Source organism: Dipteris shenzhenensis, chromosome 33, assembly GCF_047967505.1.
Source record: "Dipteris shenzhenensis isolate YYH24624 ecotype China chromosome 33, Dip_SZ_1.0, whole genome shotgun sequence".
Classification (NCBI taxonomy): Eukaryota; Viridiplantae; Streptophyta; class Polypodiopsida; order Gleicheniales; family Dipteridaceae; genus Dipteris; species Dipteris shenzhenensis.
Window position 1 is genome coordinate 12,939,819 of NC_141628.1, and position 21,972 is coordinate 12,961,790.

Consider the following 21,972-nt stretch of genomic DNA (forward strand, 5'->3'; position numbering starts at 1 on the left):
ATTAAGTAGGTTGATGAACTATGAGCACTTAAAATTTTCCACTGAATCTTGCAAATTCTTGGAATTTTGCATACAAATGCAACTTTTGAATGTAGAAGCAATTAGAGCACAAAATTACAAACCTAGTGGAATAAATCGCATGGAAATCTGAAGGTAGAATGTGTAGATAACGAATTTTTGAATTTAGGAGACCCATTATATGAATCATGATATTGAGTCATATCACAAACTCAAAGTTTGTATGATGAGAATTACAAGCTTTTTAAGTGATATTATTTATATTGCTTGATTACCTATACAGAAAATGAAGCATGACTTTGAGTTGTATCACAAACCCATAGTTTGTAAGAAGAATACAAGGTTCTTTGCCTTGGAGTTTTAGGGTTGTTTTATAGTTTGTCTATAGCTTTTGTGTGTAGCTTATAGAAGACATGCATGTGTGATGCATTGCAAAATATTTGTGGCTGACAATGTTAATAAGCCTCTTCACTGGCGCACATGTTCATGCACATAAGAATCTATGACTATATGCAAGCCATACGATAATGAACTTGAATGTGCTTAATCAAAGCATATGCATGTGAACTATGGATCAAGTATTTGCGAAGAAGTCACACCATGTAATCTTATTCTTTGTTTTTATACATCATAATTTGCAGGTGCAAGGACAAATCTAAAGTGTAATCTTATTCTTTGTTTTCTTTGATTGTCATAGTATTATTCCCACTTATCCCACTCCTTATTTTCAAAATATTTTTTGGGACAAAAGTTGTAGTTTTTGTATTGACATTTCTACAAAAGAAGATTACATCACTAAGAGTTTTATCCTTTCTCGTTGAGAGTGGGTATTACGTTCCAAGAGGGGACTTGAATGGTACCATGCCAATGAGCACCGATGGAGGTACATGGCTTATGACCGCTAGAGGAATGAGACTATAGGAGACTTGACACAATTGCCTCTTGAAAAAAAGGGAGAAAGTAGTAGTATTGTGCAAGTTAGAGGGCACATTCAAAACCACCGAATGAAATTCATTATTAAAAGAAACATGCAAATCTATAAATAATCTATGCGTGACTAGATGGAGGATACATAGATATGAACGTTACCAATGGTTTTGTTGTCTTGATATCTATGGTTAACAAACAATTGACTAAGTGAAATTTGTAGTACAATGCACAATGTCCACCCTCTTAAAGGAATAAGAACTCTAGATACTCTTAGGAAGAGTCTTACAAATCAGCCCCCAAATCGGTAAGGGTCATAATGAGCATCCTCTCATTGTTGAAAACCTCTCGATTTGATCTACATGCACTCTTATTTTTTGGGTTGATTGATATGGAAGCATATGCATACACATGAAGTAGCCTTAAAGACTACCACAATTGCATAGTTGCAGATTCTACACCTTTGAAGAAAAGACTTTCACACTTGCATAGTTGTTGATTCTACACCTTAAAAGGCTACCCACACTTGCATAGTTGAAGACTACCACACTTGCATATTTGATGACTACCACACTTGCGTAGTCATCACTTCCATAGTTGTAGATTCTACACCTTTGAAAAAAAGGCTTTCACTCGTCCCTATTCATGGCCTTGTGCAAGGCCGATTGGCATGTATGCATCCCATAAAGTAGCCTTGAAGACTACCACACTTGCATAGTTGCTACATCTTCAAAAAAAGGACTTCACTCTTTGCCCTCTTGGCCCTGTGTGAGGTCCTTTGTGCAGTTTGCAAGGGTTCAATGCACAACCTCCTTCCTCTCAATTTACCGGTGTGGGCGGGGAAGGAATACAAGCACCATGTGCTGAATGGAAAAGGGAGAAACTACCTAGGTAGTGTGTGTTAGGGGCATGTCACCCCCTAAGAAAAAAGTGTGTGTTGGGGGGGGGGTCATTGAAGCTTCGTGAGGTCCTTGGGGGACTAAGTGTGAAAAGACCTTACGGTGATTGATGAGGGCAATATTTCTGCCTGGGGGGGGGGGAGAAGAGAGTGAGCCGGTTGAGGATCGGCTTGAAGGCTACTGCACTTACATAGTTGGAGATCCGAAAAGAAGAAGACTTTCAATCTTCCCCGCTCGAGGTGCTATGTGAGCTGCTTGGTGCAGTTACAAGGGCACGCTGTCAGTGCGCGATTGCAAGGGCACGCTTTCAATGCACCGTCTCGTGTGTTGAGAATTTCACCACCATAAGGGGAAGGTCCTCCACATTGGTCATTGAAGCTTCGGGATGTCCTCCGGGGGGCCAGGTGTGAAGGGACTTGGGGTGACCGGCAGGAGGCGGTGAGGGCGATATTTCGGCCAAGGTACTCAGTCGGTTGAGGGGGGGGTGACCGGGGGGGCCGGTGAGGGCTAAAAAAGGGGTTAGGGCGGGGTTAAAGGCGGGATTAAAGGGAGGGTTAGGGGCAAAATCAAGGGTTAGGGAACAAAAAGAAAAGGGGGGGGTTCTTCTTCTTCATCTTCTTCATCGTCTTCATTTTCTTCGTCGTCGTCTTCTTCGTTGCTTCTTCGAGGTTTGCAGATTTGCTTTTTCAGCTCTGTTTTTCCGTCAATCTGTGCTTCTTTTCGAGTTTTCCTGTTTTAATTCCTCTTCCCTTCGCTTCCCCCTCCGCTTCCCCGCCCGATCAAGCCCCTTTTTGCCCCCATTCGCCCCCTTTCCTTCCCCCTTCTATCGCATTGATTGCTTTTGCCCTACCTCCCCTCCGCCCCCCCCCCCCCCGCGATCCTGTATGAGGGGACCCGGCCTCTGGCTCGCCCATGGATCGGCGCTGGGATCGACCTGAAACCATCCCGCAGCACCAGCAGCAGCATCTCCATCCGCAGCAGCAGCATCACCAGCAGCAGCAGCAGCTCCTTCTTCACCAGCAGCAGCAGCAGGAGGAGAACGACGCCTGGGAGAGCAATTCCAGCGACGACGATTCCTCCGTTGGGGATTATGACGGTGCGGACATAATGATGCATCATCAACCCGAAGTTGACATCGACGACGATTTGGCCTTCGAATTCCCCCGCGACGACCTCGCCGTGCTGCTGGATGGTCTGAATAAGTGGCCATGGACTGTGTACCCCCTCCAGCTCACCAATTGTCTCATTTCTGCCGGGAAAATTGCGAGCTTGGGGATGGAGGAGGCTAGCTCGGAACTCAGAAGATTGCAAACGTTGTACAGGGAGGCTGTTCCTAGCGCCTTCGAAAAGTGTTTAGACGACAAAGCAATTTGGAAGTGGAATGACGAGATACACAACAACATTTTTGATGCTCTTTGCCGACTGATTGACTTAGCAGTGGCAAAGTTGCGCCAGTTGCAGCATGAAGATGCGTCGGCTGTGGAAGATCTGCTTCCGCTTCTGCGGTCTCTTTCTTTGGGTTTCGATAAGCAGAGTCAATACCACATCAAACACAAGGATCAAAGCAGACCAACCGCTTCTTTATCGCAGCTTTCAAAGTTTGCAAGGCCTATTCCGGGCACTCCCACAACTAAGAAGAATGGGGATTGGTACTGCTCTACAAGGAAAGTTTCGGTGAAGGAGGCCGAAGGCTGTGAATGCAGTCGATGCAGGCCCCCAGATGTGTATTGCTGGCTTTCCTACCTGCTGAACTATTTCGGACAGACACCATACGGGAACGGATATCAGTTGCTTCTCAGAGTTCTCTCTCAACCGCAGAAGCTGCTACCAGCTATCCTCGAGGCGGTACTTCTACCTATCTCCAAAGCAATTGAATTTTTGACTGACGAGGTTGCCGAGGCATTTGCGGAGCCCTGTTCTCGGGTACTTAAGTATGTTGCAGACAGGTTAGAAACAGATGTGGATGCTCTGAGCGACAAGACAAAGGATGGCTCTTTCGGTGCTCTTTCGTCAATCCTTAAGCATCTGCAGGTTATCATTGCTCGGAATTCATCTATAGAGAGGGCTGAGAATGTGGTGAGCGTAGTGCAGCGAAGAATGGTTGAAAGAATGCTTGGGTTTCACTCTTTCAATAAGCAGCTCAGTGCAGTGAGAGAGATCAATAAACTCTTGGAAAATGCACGAGCTATTGCATCACGGTACGTTATGGAAAATCGTGCGAAGAACTTTGCAGTGCAATGTGGGTTCTACAGAATTGTGTTTGAAAAATTAAGCTTCACAACAAAAAGTCAGGCTTTATTAGAGGGCACGGAGTTCTGTAAGAAATGACATGATTTGAGGGCTGTTTCTGTAGGGATAATTCTCTTGCTGTATGCACGACTATTCAGTGGCTAGAGAAGAACGACATTCTTAGGCAGGTTCTTCGCTCCCATCTTCACCACAAGCAGTACGTGGATCAGGCAAGTATTTGACACACGCATTATTCCTATTCCCTCCAGGGTGTGGATGTAAGTCAAATATACGTGTTATGCTTCTAAAAGCTTATTTGAAACGGAGAACTCGTGCGTCATTTATTTCCTAGGACACAAATTTTGCGCCACCTTTTTAGGTGGGCTGCTGCTTGTTGTCTTGTGATGTCATTTAAGCTCTGAGTAGGGCTTATTGTTTGCTGCATCACATGGCTTGATGGTGGCCATTTTGTCAGTTAACCTTTGATCTGGTTGTTACTGCAAGTAGGTCCAGAAAATAATGAGATTCCTTCTTCAAGAGAAGCGGCTTTCTGAAGAACACCTAGATGCAATCTGGGCTGCCACAGAGAAGCCTGATCAATTTGAAGCGGTAGATTTGACAACCTTTGAAAGACATTAATTGAGGTCATTTTGGGTTAGTGCCCCATTGTTTGTGACGAATTGTGTGTTGCTTTACATGCAGGTGAAGGCCAACATATTTGATCTCATTGCGGACTTGGCATGGTCTTTTTCTCCTGAGCAGTTGGACAGCTTGTTTGGACGGTTTGAACGCAGTCAGGTTTGTTAGCTTATGATCTTTGTGGATCAATTACTCTTGCTTCCACAGATTGTAATTTGTAATGAGAATATTGATTATACCAGTTTATAATGAAGCCAATTGCTTCTATGGCAGGGCCAGTCTGCATCTGATATCGTCAAAATCCTAACGTTGGTGAAGAAGCTGGCTCGTAGTGACAACAAGGGAGTAATGGCATCAAGGTACTTTTTGGTGGGCTGTAAACGCCTTACGTGTGACTTAGGTTTTCGGTACAATGATTGACTCAAGATGAATCTGTGTAGACATTGAGTAATTTCTGACAACCCAGATAGCAGCTTGTGCTTGATTGCCCTGGTAAAGGTATAATATTTTATTGAGGGTTCCAAGGAGGATGATCGCAGATGTTATGTGGAGGTGGATTCTCTCTCTCTCTCTCTCTCTCTCTCTCTCTCTCTCTCTCCAGGTGAGGGAACTGGCTTGTGTTATGATGCCTGCATACATGGGAAGGAGGGGGTGAAAGTTGAATGCAGATGGACATTATGTGGAGGTGGACTGCCATCTGTGTGTGTGTGTGTCCCCTCCAGCTCCAGTTCACTATATTCCCATGGCTCCTTGATTCTCTCTCCTCTGTTCCTCCTTGACCTACTCTCCACTCCCGTCCTTCCACTCGAAGCAGCTACCCTTTGTTGGCTCCGCGTGGAAGGAGCATAGTAGCCTAGAAACTGGTATTAGTTTGTGAGCCATTTTTGGGGTTGGGCGTTTCCCCCTTCCTCAACGAGAAAGTGAGCCATCAGGTAGGCAGCAAGGCGAACGTACGGAAACTTGCTTAAAATATGATGTCCTCTACTGCAGCAGCCAACTGATCAATGAGCTCCGACTCCTGGTCATACACATCTATAGGTTCACTTCCAGTCCTCCAATGCTTTTCAAAGTGTTTCTGTGCCAGATCTGAAAATTAGACTCTTGAAGCAAGAACTGATGGCCAATAGGGAAATGATGCAGGAGGTGTTAAGCGAATGTAATATTATCAAACCAATACAAGGCTTATTTTCCAACTAATACAATAACTTCACCAGTGCCTTGAACAGAGTGGTTAATTCTCAAGGAGATGCATCTGAGGGTGTGTTGTTCTAGTATACTGGTACGGACATATAGACAAATACAGGAGCAACTAAAGACTCTTAAGTCTCTAAATAATTTAATTGTATAGCATCTTGTTACTTTGCCACATTATATCCTGTGGGTAACCTTATTATGGATATGATTTAGGTTTGACTAGGGATGTGTTAGGCTCTTAGATGATGTAGACATGGATGCAAATATTGGAGCAACCAGGGACTCAGTTTTTCATTGATGACTTCTTATAGATTCTCGCTACCTTGCCATATATTATCACATTGCTAAATTTTTGTCATCCTATATACAAAAATGAAACAAGGGAGGCAAGGTTGCGTAGGAGTCCAGTTTGACGCTTGAGTTGAGTTGCATGGCTGTGTCCAGTTTGACGCTGGTGTTGATTTGCATGGCCACTCCCATGCAAACAGAATTTCTGAAGATCCCATCTTGACTTCACTTTCTCAGGCTTTGCTGTCACCTGCACAAGGAGTGAGACTATGAGGGCAGGGCCAAGCAGAGGTGATCTAGTTTCCAAAGAAGCCATGGTATTAGCAATCACCAGACGGAGAGAGGGCATGGGCTGTGCTCACCAAATGGCAAAAGATTGCAGCAAAACAGTGCACTATCTACTAAAACCCAACAGGGCTGTGTCAGTACTGAGGGCAGTGCGATCTCAGATCCAGCTGGAGTAATGCTACAAGCACCTCAGAGACTCAGCATAAAAGGGAGAACTAGTTAAAGAGCTCACAAGGTTACCATTTTATCTGATGGTGGCAGTTCCGAGGATGAACTCGATGACCGTGTAAGTTGCCAAGCTTCATCTCCCCACAGTGGTCAGCAAAGGTGCTCAAGCTTCACAATGCATTTGGGAACTCAATAGGTACAGCATGTGTTGGAGCAGGGTTTTGTAGACTTTTGACCTTTTTCCAGCAGAATTGGATGTCAGGAGCATTCTGCAGGACCATGGATATCTGCGTATACTTCAGCTGAGTTAAGGCATGTCACGGCATCAACCTCAGCCTTGTGTAGATCTAGATTATGTAAAGAATAATCATGCAGAGTTGGAGCAGGTTTCTGTAGACTTGTCATTTTTTCATTTTCATTAGAAGGAGTTGTGGGCTGCATAACCATGGACATCGGTGTATACTTCAGCTCAGTCAAGGTATGCCAGGGCAGCTATGAGGGTTTTTCCATACATTTCAAAAGTATGTCAACCTCAGCCATGTGTAGATCTAGGTTATACGTAAAGAATAATCATGCAGATTTGGGCAGCACCAGCATCAGAAGCAGCTGATGACAAAAGAGGTAGAAAAACACAGAATTGAAAAAAGCAGCATATTGACTTTTGCTTGACCTGGTGTATGCCGACCATTGATGGGTTTCAGACTGTGAAAGGTTGATCATTGATGGGTTTCAGACTGTAAAAGGGCATTCAAGCCTTGATTCTATTCATCAACAGCTCCAGCAGTTCCTAGCCCATTATCAGAGGCTCCAGCCCCTTCAGCCCTCAGCAGCAGCAGTCCACAGTCAGCATGCAACCTCAACCAGCAGCTATCTCCTCTCAGCATCCTCTGCAGCCCCTCAGCCCCCTCTATATCTTACGCTTACATGGGATCTCTTCGCTCCTTTACCTTAAGTCAGTCGACAACAAGCTGATCCTTCTGCCAAGGAAGTCTAGAGTTGTATTCATTGGTTCATTGGTGATTGCCAAGGCCAACGGTTGAGGAAAGATAGTCTATAGTGTACCCGTACCCTCAGTCTTCTGCCGTGTGACAGTATATGAGTGTGGTATGATGAATCTTATGCATGTCCATAGTATATTGCTCTCAGATAGCATGTGCATAGCTAGTGAGAGAATTAGCGTCTACAATACCGTCTTTGTTAAAAGTGCGTCTCCCCTGCAATTGCTAGTCTACCATCCCCTAGGAGCTGTCACGATCTGTGACGTATTCCTTTCTCTATTTCTAGACTTATGGATGGTTTGATGAATGGACACTTGTGGAAGGGTATGCCCTTTCGACGGGACACTTCCTATGAGGCACAACCCTTGCCCTTTCGACGGGACACTTCCTATGAGGCACAACCCTTCACAAGAGACACTCTGTTGAAGAGACATTCCTATTGTCATGTACCCTCTCATCAAGGGTCACACCCTTCACAAGGGGTACACACCTCTTCATGCACATACACTTTGGAGTACACACCTTTTCATGTGTGACTCTTCACTCTCTATATAAGAGAGGCCCAATTGTATGGATGACACACAACAGATACTCTACAGACATTCAAGCAATACAATTATTCCTTGTTCTCTGCTATCTCAGTCTCCTTTCTGTTCCTTAGCACATTTCTAAATATAGTAAATCTAGGATTTCTTACAGTGGTATCAGAGCAAATCTCGCTCCTGCCTGTAGGAAATGCCCCCCACCTTCTAGCACCGATCTGATACATCTTTTCCGCTAGAAGGATATCCGTGCACATTGTGCATGGAAGAGATAGAGAGGATGAGCGTAAAAATTTTTAGCGCCAACCCTGCCTAAAGTCATCTATGGCCTCTCCATCTCCCACACATCACGAGTTGATGTGAATGGACACCACAAAAATCGTGTCTTTTCAGGTGCTTGGGCTGTCCCAAAACCAAGGGACGCACCTTTTCCACCATCGGACACACCTTTTGATGAAGAGCCTCGACTCCTCATTCAAGGGACACACCCCATCGTGGACAAAAGGACACACCTATTCATGTAGGGACACCCCTATTAAAAACAGGGACACACCCCTTCATGAAAAGGTGCACCTATTCCAAGGGTCACACCCCTTCGAATAGGCACACCTTTTAGGCACCAAGCACCTATAAAAGGGTACCTAGAGGGGTTAAAATGGAAAACCCAGCCCCAAACCTTAGGTTTACCCTAGTTACCCTAGGGTTAATTAAACCCACCATTTAATTTTTGGGCAACCACCCAACCTTAGGCAGCCCCCAACGAAAAAGGGGCGCACCTCTTTGACGTTCCGTACGGATTTGCATGCACCGTATGGATTTCCACGCAGTAGCAGCCCGCCTCAGCCATCGCCATTTCGCTGGCAGCCCACGCAGGGTCTGCCCGCCTCAGCCCTCGCCATCTCGCTGCCAGCCGCGCAGGTTCGCTGCCCGCCTCAGCCCTCGCCATATGGCTGCCAGCCCGCAGAGGTTCGCTGCCCGCCTTGGCCTCGTCATCTCGCTGCCAGCCCACGCCAACTTGCTGCCAGTTTTCACGCACCATCTCGCTGCCAGCCGTGCCATTTTCGCTGCCAGCCCCTCGCCTTTTTCGCTGCCAGTTTCCTTGCCCTTGCAGCCCTGCTTCTTTCCAGCCTGCAACGTGTGCAACACCAGCCTCGCCAGCCCTTTTCTGTTTGGCCAGTCTCCAATGACAGCAGCAGCCTGGTGCGCCAGCCCCTATTGCGATCCAGAATCGGGTACCTGTAGCTTGTTGCACCATTGATAGCCTGCTCTCCTTGGTTCGCTACATTTTCCTGCCAGATCAGCAGCAGTTTCAGCCTCCTATCGCAATGAAGACAGCTTGTTAAATACCAGGCCCAGATCTGCGATCTTGTACGCAACAATTTGGCAGATTAAATCATTGCCAGGTGGAGTATTTCCATTTTGCTTTTAAGGATTCTCTTGTCATTATCAAATTACAGCAAATGAAAGACGCTCCCTTAAAGCATGGAAACCCCTGGTAATTCACCCGGCATTTCAAGGACACCTCAGGCATCATCTACCACACAATATCGTGTTCAGATTGCAAAACCAGCCCATTTCAGAGCTTTTGCATCGTGGGTCTTCTGTGTCAGGTGCCCTCCTAGTGATTTGGACCACATCCTATACCTTCTGCGTGAGGTACCTCAGTTACATTACTTCCTCAGCACAGTACAGGTTGTGTTCCACGAGACACGAAGATACCCAGAACCCGATATTCCTCAAGAGTTTGCTGTCCATCTTTGGAGAGAATTTTACCCCTCATCTTCGGCATCTCCAGGGTACTCTCCACCTCCTTCAGCTCCCAGATATCCTCCTATACAGGTTGTACCTTCTCCAAGACAATATTTACACTCTGAAGGCACTCCTCCTGGATATCCTCCACTTCCGATAGCATCTCCTTATCCCTTCTCAGATCCGTGGACTCTGCAACCTACTCCTGTCCTCTCACGAGCAGTAACACCACTTTCGGCATCACCAGTGTTACCTCAGACAGGACCTCCTTTACCAGACTTCCACGGGTGGTTCCATCCTGCCTCGCCTGCCCCCTCCAACGTGAGCAACCTCAGGGAGCAGCCCGAATCTTCTTCCAGGAATGGTACAAACTAGAGCGCAAGTTCGCGCTTTTCTCACAGGGATCTTCGATATGTCGCAACGCTCGCATGAAGCCTCTCCAGAGATTAAAGACTCAAGTCCAAAAAAGACCCCTGAAGTCAACATACAAGGCGAATCACTACTGCAACTTCAAATTTTCCAGCGTCAGGACAGCATCTCCGACTTGGTCCAGAAAGTTCAACAACTTCAAGATTCTCGCAGTACCACACATACAAAGGATGACGTGACGCAACCAGACGACTATGCGGATTCATTTCCACTAGAGGTAGAAAACACTGAACTACGTGCCCTCTACCATTTACTTCAAGCTTCCAAAACTAAAAGACTTGACATCAAACTTCCGGAAGCCTACACTGGTCAACGCAATCGTCGAACAGTTGACCAATGGCTCACAAAAATGCGCAAGTATCTTGATACTGTTGACCTCACTGAAGGCAAAAAGATCGCCTTGGCGGCCTCCCTCCTCAAGGATACAGCTTTTCTATGGTGGCAAAGACGCTTAAAGGACGGCAAAAGTCTGTTTACATGGGAACGTTTTGAACACGTGCGAATGCGGACTTCCAAGCACGTTCAAAACTCCGACAATTGGAGCAAACGGGCTCCCTGTCTTCCTACATCTCTCAGTTCACCACATTGGTGCTGGAGATTGATGGTTTAATTGAGGATGATCGCCTTCATGCTTTCATCTCAAGCCTAAATCCCTCGTTACGCATTGATGTCCTTAAAGCAAACATCACCACCACAGTTGGCACTATTGCTTACGCAGAGCGCATTACAGATTTCCAAAACACAGGTATGCGGAGTGCTAATCGCACACAGAACTCTACTATGGCCAAAGGTGCTCGTCCTCAAGATAACACCAGGTTTCGAAAAAACTCCGGTAATCAAGGTCAGCGATAGTCTCAAGATCCCCAGAAGACTCAGAAATCATATGCTGGATTCCAACAGAAGCACTTCTTCAAGGATCACGTCTCTTCTTCTTCACAAAGTCATTACCGACATCCCTAACATAAAGGTGCGGCCAGTGACAAGAAGAACAACTCCAACACAAAAGGATTTTGTACCATCTGTACAGGCGACCATAGATGGTTCGATTATCCCAAGCGACCAAAGCAAAATTCCAATATGGAACCTAGCACTTCCCAAAGAGAAGATGCTACCCCAGCACAAGACAAGAAAGGCAAAGCTGTTCGAATGGCAAATACCATCCACCTGAGCCTTGCCAGCAACCCCGAACCTTCCCTGGCCACTCAAGTACTTTGTGTTCAAGGATCGATTCGTGGAACAACGGTCACTATCCTCATCGACAGTGGCTGTTCTCATAACTTCCTAGCTAGTTCTATGGTCGACAAACTTCGGTTGACCACAAGTCCTGGTCTCATGGACTATCAGATTGAATTCGCAAATGGAACTACTTTCTTGTGCAACACCAGGATCAAAAACTTGTCTTTTCGCATCTAACTTTATACGGACAAGTTGAACTTCGACATCATGCCTCTTTCTCGGTACGATGTCATACTTGGACAACAGTGGCTCTACGACTATGATCCATCAATCGATTTTCGCAGCCATACTATCCAGTTTGTCCACTAGGGAAAACTTATTGAGCTAACTGGTTCTAGGGACTCTCCTTCAACCCCAGTTGCCTCTGTCCTACAAGTAAAGAAGTGGGTTCGTAAACGTCAAGTAAAGACTTTACTTTTGTTGGTTACGGTAGTAGAGGAGACATCAACAAAGGATCCTCCTAAATACCTCAACCAACCTTTTTTCCAGCCCTACCTGGATATTTTTCCACAGGAATTGCTAAAGCAGTTACCACCTCGACGACCAATGGATCACCCAATCGAACTTATTTCCGGCGGTAATCCACCGTCGAAACCTCCTTATCGGGTTTCTTACACTCAAAATGACGAAATCCAACGACAGGTCACCGAACTACTCGACAAAGGTTACATTCGGCCCAGTCGCAGCCCTTTCGGATCTCCTGTACTACTTGTGGAAAAAAAGAATAAGTCAATGCGCCTCTGCATCGACTACCGAGTCCTCAACAAGCTCACTATCAAAAACAAGTATCCATCGCCTCGCATTGATGACCTTTTCGATCAACTTCTACATGCAACACAATTCTCAAAGATTGATCTTCGTTCAAGTTATCATCAAATTCGCATACGAGAAGGCGATGAGTACAAGACAGCTTTTCGAACAAAGTATGGACACTATGAATGTTTGGTCATGCCTTTTGGGTTAAACAATGCCCCGGCCACATTCATGACACTAATGAACGACATCTTTAGGCCTTTCCTTGATAAGTTCGTCATCGTTTACCTCGATGACATCCTCGTTTTCAGCAGATCCCTACATAAGCACAAACAACATCTTCACCAAGTTTTTGAAGTTCTCCGCGCAAATTCTCTCTTCATCAACATTGAGAAGAGTGAATTCTTCAAGACCCAACTCGAATATTTGGGACATGTTATTTCCGCTCAAGGCATCTCTGTGGATCCCAAGAAGGTCGAGGTAATCAGAAACTGTGTTACTCCTAAGAATGTTCATGATGTCTGCTCTTTTCTTGGATTGGCAAACTTCTACCATACAAAGGTCTATTAGTTTTCCGAAATCGCAGCTCCTATGTCCGAATTATTAAAAAGCACAACAATTTTTCAGTGGCTTCCCGAAACAGAGTATAGTTTCCAATAACTCAAGCAAGCACTCACTACCACACCAGTTATGGCTATTGCTTACCCAAACCTTCCATTTGAGGTCATGACCGACGCTTCCAACATCGCCACAGGAGCAGTCTTGATGCAAGAAGACAGAGTTATTGCTTTTGACAGCCATAAACATTCTGATATCCAAACCCGACACTCGGTTTATGATAAGGAGTTTCTTGCCGTTGTACATGCTTATCGCTCTTGGAAACATTATCTCATGGGAGCCGACTCTGTGGTCAAGACAGACCATCACTCTCTAAAGCATATCTTTACTCAGCTAGTCATGGACGACTCCGACGCTACTTGGCAATCTGATGAAGACTTACAGCGGTACCCTGACATTTTACAACAGTATTTTGAGAATTTACAGTGATATTTTCTACATCAGTTCATTATCTCCACCAGGGTCTTATTTTGAGTGGGAGGGGATGTCACGATCTGTGACGTATTCCTTTCTCTATTTCTAGACTTATGGATGGTTTGATGAATGGACACTTGTGGAAGGGTATGCCCTTTCGACGGGACACTTCCTATGAGGCACAACCCTTGCCCTTTCGACGGACACTTCCTATGAGGCACAACCCTTCACAAGAGACACTCTATTGAAGAGACATTTCTATTGTAATGTACCCTCTCATCAAGGGTCACACCCTTCACAAGGGGTACACACCTCTTCATGCACATACACTTTGGAGTACACACCTTTTCATGTGTGACTCTTGACTCTCTTTATAAGAGAGGTCCAATTGTATGGATGACACACAACAGATACCCTACAGACATTCAAGCAATACAATTATTCCTTGTTCTCTGCTATCTCAGTCTCCTTTCTGTTCCTTAGCACATTTCTAAATATAGTAAATCTAGGATTTCTTACAGGAGCCACACGCATTGATGTGTCCCTTTAAGTAGATGGTTGTAAGTGAGCACTGCCAAGTCCCTTACATCAAAGGCAATTCCACAAGCAACGTGAGATCATCTTTTGATCTCTTGCCACCACGTGCCATCAATCAGAAGATGAAAGAGATTTAGAGTCGTCTCATGAGAACCTTGTACTAGATGTGTTGTTCAAGACAATGTCTCTCACGTGAGGGTTTCAAGGGTGATGGCTAGTTGCAGGTGTTTGCCAATAGAGGTTGTGTATTAGGACAGTCGCACGGTTCTCATGGACTGCGCTATCTGAGCAGATTTGTTGCATTTTCCTTCATGCTAGCTTGTGCTTTGAGAAGGTTATCCTTGGCCAGCTGTAGGATGGCTTGCATTCTATCCACCTCATCTTTTGCATGCTGATTTAACAAAATCTGATCTTTGATGGTGGAGGGTAACTGAACTTGGCATCCATATAATGCTTCAAAAGGTGACATGCCAATAGAGGTGTGCTGGGTGGAGTTGTAGCAAAATTCTGCTAAACACAATCATGTATCCCAAGACTTTTGTGTCTTAAAGCAAAAGTGTCTCAAGTATTCCTCTACGCACTTATTTACTCTCTCTGATTGGCCATCTGTTTGGGGATGATATGCTGTACTAGGGGTCAACTTTGTTCCAATTTGAGAGAATAATTCTTTCCAAAAACCACTCATGAATTTTACATCCCTATCACTCACAATCTCTTGTGGAAGGCCATGCAACTTGAAGATATACTCCACAAACTGATTGGCCACTTGTGAAGAATAAGTGGTCTTGGTAGGAATAAAGTGAGCTGTCTTGGTCATTCTATCCACCACCACCAAAATACTATTCCATCCCTTTGCTGTTGTGGGCAATCCTATGATAAAATCCATGCTGATGTGTGTCCACTTACCCTCAGGAATGGGTAGATTTAATAGGCCAGCAGGATGAATGTTCTCAGTTCTATTTTGCTGGCATTGCTCACAGCTCTTTACTTACTGCATTACATCATTCCACAGACCCTTCCAATAGAAGCTTTGTTTAGCCCTTTCATAGGTCTTGCCTAGCCCAATATGTCCTGCCATAGGTGAGCTATGAAACTCAGCCAAGACGTGATTTTTGAATGAGGAATGAGGGACCAAATAAACTCTATCCAAGTACTATAGCAATCCATTCCTTTAGGCATATTGTGGTAGTCCAAACATTGAGGGTCTTGAAGTGCCATGGAAATATCAGCAGATTCTGAATGCTCCATATATTCCTCTTGGATGTCATGGATCCAATCCTTGTAGAGAGTAGTGACTGCATAACATTGACAAGACCAAAGCCTAGACAAAGCATCAGCTACCACATTATCTTTGCCCTGAATTGTTCTACCTGGTACACCATAAGCTGAGGCTGGTTGAGAAGGCTTATACCCCATTTGAAATTTCTGTTCACCCATAGACGTCCTCACACCATATTCATATGGAGATGTTTTCTGAATGTTAATGATGTGGATCTCATAAGATAGCTAATAGTTTTGACTGTTGTCGATGAAATGGTGGCCTTGTTGTTTCATGTAATTGTGCATGTGACATAAGCATATGTTTTTTTGTTCACACTATTTTCACGGGCATGCCCTTTTTGACACATAATTTGCATCTTCTTACATGTAAAACTTGTGTGTTATATAGATTGCTGGAGCTCTTGTGGAAGATGATGCTATCGGGTGAGGCACCTGGAGAGATCTTGGAGTCTGGAGCTTTCACAGAGATTCTTGGTCATTATGATTCAATAAATTGTGCAAGCAAAGATGTGGGTCAGAGAAGCTTTTCCAATAGCTGTAAGATGTTTTGTGCACTGAAGTGGTGTATGTTTGTTAGATGCCATGCCTCAACGATTGCTATTTGGGCAACAGCAAAGTTTATATCAGTGCATCATAAGTTTCTTTTCTTGATTAGGCAATCATAGATGTCGGATGCTGAAGGATTGTGATTGTGATGGCTACTTGGAAAATTTAAGGTGTCATGTTGGTTTGTGTCTGCTACATGTTGCAAGTTTTCTTTCGTTTTTGTTTTCTGCATGTACATCAATTGTTTATTTGCTTTTATGAATGGACCTTACTTTGTTGACGTTTTCATTTCTTGAATGTTTGTATCCCCATATCTGGGTATCTAATTACCTGTTTAATTTGTCAGAACATCTCTGGTAGAGTAGTGGGTCTGGGGAAGGTCTTTTATGTTGTATGAAAACTTCACAATGCTAAAAAAAAAAGGATATTGACCTGTGCACAAATGTATTCCTTCAGTATAGTCCACTTTCCATTTATTGAAACGAGTGTGAGGGTTAATCTCCTCTACTTCTTTCTGATCTGTCCTTGCTCATGCTCGTCGGTAGGTTTTAGAAAACTTAATATTGAGTTGTGACAGTGTTGAGGGTGAGTTTCTTTCTGCTGGCTTTGTTCCTTAGCCAGGTTTCTCATAGCCTGGTTTGACTTTTGGGAGCAGCTTTTGTATTCCTTGGTAATATCAAGTGGTTTGAGTATTGACCTCTGCACAAATGTATTCCTTCAGTATAGTCCATGTTCCATTTATTGAAATGAGTGTGAGGGTTAATCTCTCTACTTCTTTCTGATCTGTCCTTGCTCATGCTCGTCGGTAGGTTTTAGGAAACTTAATATTGAGTTGTGAGAGTGTCTTCTTTCTGCTGGCTTGGTTCCTTAGCCAGGTTTGACTATTGGGAGCAGCTTTTGTATTCCTTGGTAATATCAAGTAATTGAGTATTGGCAAGGTTGGATAGTGTGCATCGGTTAAGAAGCTTTGGTTTGCCGGTGCTTAGGGTAACTATTGTCAGGGTACTTTAGCCTATGATTATAAGGTTGCATACTATTTTCAGGGTACTTTAGCCCATGACTATAAGGTTGCATACTACTGCCTCTGATTGTAGACAGTAGTTGGATTTTTTGGAGGCATTTTCTAATTGTCTCTGAGAACCTGCTCTGCTATAAGTTCCGCCAATGGGTGATGTTAGACTTTGAGCTCTGGTGTTTCCTAGGAGGCTGGGTCTACTTTCCAATTTATTGTAAGCTTTTGATGGGTTTGTAGCAACTGTTTTCTTGTCTGCAAATGCCAGAGATGATATGAAACAATTAAAAGATGGTAAGATTGTTCCTGAGCTAATGTGCTACTGCTTATGTCGATGTAACTTTACGTACCAGGAAGCTTCTGGAAAATAAGATATTTTTGATGTCATTGACTTGTCCCTTTTTTTTTTCTCCCGTAGTGCAGGTCTACATATCTCGATGTCTAGCAAACATAAAGGAAGGCAAATCTGTAATTCCATCTTTGAGACTTCTCCGCGATTTTATCTGGCTGGACAACGAGAAACCATTTTACCAGGCAAGCAGAGTTGTTCTGGACGTTGACTGCGGAGTTTTCCAAATGTTTTAGGAAAGATGCTAAGTTATGTATGACAGCTGTATTAAGTGTTTCACTTTTGGATGATTTGCTTTGCTTTATATAGGTAGAGGAAAGAAAGAAAGAAAGAAAAGAATTTTATTAGAGTCTTCGGAAGACCGATGGGTCTATGAGACTGAAAGAAAACCTGATACAAACCACAGTAAGGGTGGAGCTACTAAACGAGCATCATCACCCGTGCTGAGTCCTAAATCTGATCATACATAGTCAAATACATCTGGGTGTGACAATGAAAAGGAAAAGGAAAAAGACTGTGGAGCGGAGCTGAATCCTCCGTATGTCATGTCGCCTTGGCTGGTGCGTAGCCGGTGATGGGACGCTGGCATCTGTCAAGGGGTGCCATGCGTCTCGGTCTCTTGGAGGAGGCTCGACTCAAGACCAGAGCCACCGTGACTCCTGTGAGACGTGTCCCGGGTCTAAACAGTGACGGGAGGTCCCCCAGAGTGATCTGTGTGTCCCCTCGATGCCTCGTGTTGTGCTGCGGTCGTCAGGTCGGGGTCTCTGTCATGTCTACAGCTAGAGACTGGACGATCAATATCACTTGATGGGAAGAACTCTGTGATCTTGCTCTGAGAGGTGTCTGGTGGTGTGGCCAAGCCTCGTCGCCTGAGTAAGTACTCTCTGTGTCGGACCCCCTCGTGAATGAAGGCCATGAGGCATCTTTGATCTGGGTAGGCGAGGAATCTGGAAAGGGGCCCGAAGCCGTCTCTGAAGAGACAGTGGTAGCGACCTCGGATCTCGTAGTACACTGGGCACCTGAAAATAAAATGCTCCTCCGACTCAACCTCTTGACAGTCGCACAATGTGCATATGTGATGTTCCCTAGGGATCCCCTCTGCTTTGCCGCTCTTTATGCGGAGGCGGTGTGATGATATCCGAAACTGTCCAATGGAGATCTATAGTGAGTGAGTCATGTGTAGCTCAGTGTATCCTGGTGGTGTGATGAATCCCGTCTCCAAAATACGAAGATAGTGATCTTTGTAGAAGCTCAGCTTCACTGGAAGCTCCCTCGGCTCCAACCAGGTCCTAAAGGTGTGTAGCTGCAGGAGATTCTCTCGAATGACCTGGTTGGTGTGTGGCCCAATCGCGATGGTGGGTGGGAGTACTGGAGGGGCATCCAAACTGTATTGAGAAGGAGGTATCCTATCGATGTGAAACCCCCGTCTCACAAACCATCTGTGAGTTCGTGCATACCAACCTCGCTCGTCTCCCTTTGCTGCCAACGTCATGGAGGAATCGAGAGCCAACCATGGCAACCTCTGTCTTCTTGATGTGCAGTCCCCATATGATCTAACCCGGTGTAGATATGTGATGGTCTGAAAGGCTGCATCTAGCTGGAGTGGAGAAGCACCAAACTCGGCCTGAATGATATGATGTGGTACAGATGGTTTCCCGTGGATCGGCATCCCTTGTTGGGGGCTTGCATGTCAAATATAGACTGGACACGGGTGGAGCGCTTGTAGATCCTTATGCTCTCTCGGATCCCATGCGAATAAAATAAGCTACAAAACAACCATTTCAAGAGCATATAAAAATCTGGGACTTAATAGCTGTCAACCGTTGTGCCATTTTGTTCAAGCCTGCATGTCTTATAAGTGGGAAGAAGTGCTTTTCAAGTCGAAAAGGAACACTGGAGGGATGATTCTGTCCTAATAGATTTTTTATATATAGATAAATATCCACCATTCAATTTACCTAAGTAGAAGGTAGGACATGAGTTTGCGCTTTGCATATTTGGTGGGCCCTTTTTGTGGGGGTTGGGGGGGGGTTTGCTTAGACGCTCGTTTGGGAGAGACTCAAATGAAATCGTGTAGTCTTCACAAGGAGTTGTAGCTTGAATGAAGAGAATTCGGACTAGTCTTTGATTAGCCTAGTATAGCCTGCGGGGCTTTAGAAACTCAGTATAGCTGCTTATGCTTGGGCACTGATGACGAAAGAGAAGACGAGAGTAACAAAAAAATTTTGAAAAACAAAAGGAAGACATACTAGCAAGCAAAGCAATGTTTTCTCTTTTAATTTTTGTGTAGATTTTTGGACTTTAGAAGAACAAAAAATCTAAATCTGTATGATTAGATATTCTCTAGTCTTACAAAGGTATATACTTTTTGATTAGCCTTCTCCTTTAGTGCTAGCCTTTGTCATGGGTGAGTCTGCCCTTCACCTCCAGAGTGCTGAAGATCTTTATATAAATGGATGCTCATGTATGTGGGTGTGTGGATTTGTATGTGTGAGAGCATATGTTTTATACTATGGTCTACACCCATTGTTGGGCGCTGATGTGGGGATGTTATAGTAGCTAGTCCCTGCTATGCGTGATGGAGTTTATGGTTTTCAACCTTATGAGTGACTATCATGAGATGAAACTGCATACTGTGTTATGTTTTTAGAGGATGAGTTTGAGCATGTTCCTGGATTCATCTAGATATATATTTGCATATTTGGTGGCCCTGTTGGATATGGGAATCATTATGTCAACACTTTTTGTTTTTAAGCATATGATTTGAATGTCTTGTGACACTGCATGACTCTCCACTTAGCAGTGTGGATCAAGGTCTCTGGTTAATGGATGTGAACAATTTGAAGCATTGAGGTTGCTCAAGCAGCCTTTTGTATGTAGTTTTTAATGGGTCGTGATTAGGCAATACTTGTTATTTTCATTGATTAAATAAGGCAACGCTATCTCGTCCATGAGAGATGCAGCTTTAGCACTAGGGTTAGGGATTGGCAAGGGTAGCAGACTCAAACTACAATCAAAAGTGAACTTTTCTATGTGAAACCCAAGCTAAGGCTATCGAAGCTTGAAAGTCAAGCCAAGAACTTAACCTAGGATAGGATACCATATCTCAAATGAAAATTTCATTCTAGACGGGTGGCCAAATAGATAAACAGGAATATTATGGTCATGGTACGTTGTTTTTGGCAATGACTTGTCATAAAATCTACAAAGAGATTATATTCTATGTTATTTGAATCCCTTTTTGTGAACATGGATGTTTAAAATCAGTTCCTATCTTTATGTACAGTTGTTGTGGCAGCAGTAAGGGGAAGGTCAGCTCTAGGCAGTTGTCTGGGAGCTCATGTAGTGAGAGGGGAAGATGTGAAGTGAAGGGCAGCCCTTGCTGGTGGAGTGCCAGGTCCCCCCTCCTTTTAGGAGAGTGGAGACTGATTCAGGCGAGGGTAATATGCATTTATAGATTTTCAGAGTTAAAAGTACGATGGTGGAGTGCCAGGTCCCCTCCGCCTTTTAGGCGAGTGAAGACTGATTCAGGCGAGGGTAATATGCATTTATAGATTTTCAGAGTTAAAAGTATGACGTGCAAAACACTACGTAATGCACAGCTTTCTCGCTTTCAATTGTCATATGAAATGGAATATGTGAAAGAGATAGTTGACACAGCAAATTAACAAAATACTGTTCGAATCAAACTGGACTGAAGCAGCTCACCGTTTCCTGCCTTAAAAGATTTCGACCAGGACTCAGAAACTAAGGACCTACAAAACCAGCAAGCCTGCTACATATACTAGTGCAAGATAAAAAGACGACTGACATCGAACCAGCTATGCTGATAATTCCAGACTGCGTGCTAGGTGAAAAAGGGTTGCAATCACCACCTTCCGTCCAATAAAACTGACACCTCTGCAACCTGATTGGCTAGCAGCGCTAGAGTCCTTTAGCCACTTTGTAGCCATGCAGATTCACGTGATATTTCATGCAGTGAAGAGACACCATGTCGGCTGGCCTAATCACCCCTTCAATCCCTTAGAGAGCAAGGTATGCATAGGGCCAAACAATGTCCCAAGTGAAGATTTACCCCGACATTCCCCCCAAATCCGCATGGCCGCATGGGCGCACAGGTAAGAAAACCAAAAACCACAAAGCTGTTACGAAACTGTTTGTGAACAAAAAAACACATTCTCCAAGAGCTGAAAACACTTGCAACAAAGTCCTGTGAGAATCCACTCATTTTTTTGCTCAGATTCTTGGTTGTTCTTTGGCTTTTTCTGAGTATCAGAGACAACCCCCCATAGGTCTGTCTGCATGATCAAGTTGACAGTTGCCACGATGAAAAATTTCTTCCATTGGATTTCAATGCTCATCTTTCTGCCTTGTTCCTCCACCTTCGATTCCAGATATCTATTGCTTTATTGCAGCTTGCATGCGATTCAAATGAGTTCTGTGAGTGAAAAAGGGTTGGCACTGCAGCCTTCTCTCCAATGAAACCAAAACCTCTATAAATGATTGGCTAGCGCTAGAGTCCTTTCACCACGATGTAGCCAAGGAGATTCACGTGATATATCATGGAGTTGAAGAGTCTCCATGTCGGCTCTCCACTCACCCCTTGAATCCCTTAGGGCAAGGTATGCGTAGGGTTAAACAATGCCTTAAATGAAGATTTAGCCCAACATGCATGATGAAAGAAACATGGGATGCTTGCTAGACGTGTGGTGCCCTCCATACAAGTAGGAATAGATGCAATGCACATGTGCACACACACTTATTGCAATTCACATGTGCACACACACACGTGAATTGCAATGGAAATGGCAACATTGGCTAGAATAAAAGCATACAGTTGGGAATGCAGCAACTGATT

The 21,972-nt window shown here is 44.4% G+C and overlaps 1 protein-coding gene across 5 annotated transcripts in view; it reads left to right on the top strand.

Annotated features, from left to right (window-relative positions):
• The first annotated feature begins 2,489 nt into the window (after positions 1 to 2,489).
• Positions 2,490 to 21,972, top strand: part of LOC147879714 (uncharacterized) — a 90,167-nt gene continuing 70,684 nt past the window's right edge. For 3 of the 5 annotated variants that reach the window (XM_087371852.1, XM_087371853.1, XM_087371854.1), the window contains exons 1-7: positions 2,490 to 4,042; positions 4,198 to 4,303; positions 4,581 to 4,682; positions 4,776 to 4,871; positions 4,986 to 5,071; positions 15,596 to 15,744; positions 17,184 to 17,299. In XM_087371852.1, coding sequence (XP_087227978.1) covers positions 2,757 to 4,042; positions 4,198 to 4,303; positions 4,581 to 4,682; positions 4,776 to 4,871; positions 4,986 to 5,071; positions 15,596 to 15,744; positions 17,184 to 17,299 — 1,941 coding nt within the window. In that variant the 5' untranslated portion in view covers positions 2,490 to 2,756. The remainder of the gene's footprint in view (positions 4,043 to 4,197; positions 4,304 to 4,580; positions 4,683 to 4,775; positions 4,872 to 4,985; positions 5,072 to 15,595; positions 15,745 to 17,183; positions 17,300 to 21,972) is intronic. The other 2 variants (XM_087371855.1, XM_087371856.1) reach the window with 1 other exon arrangement.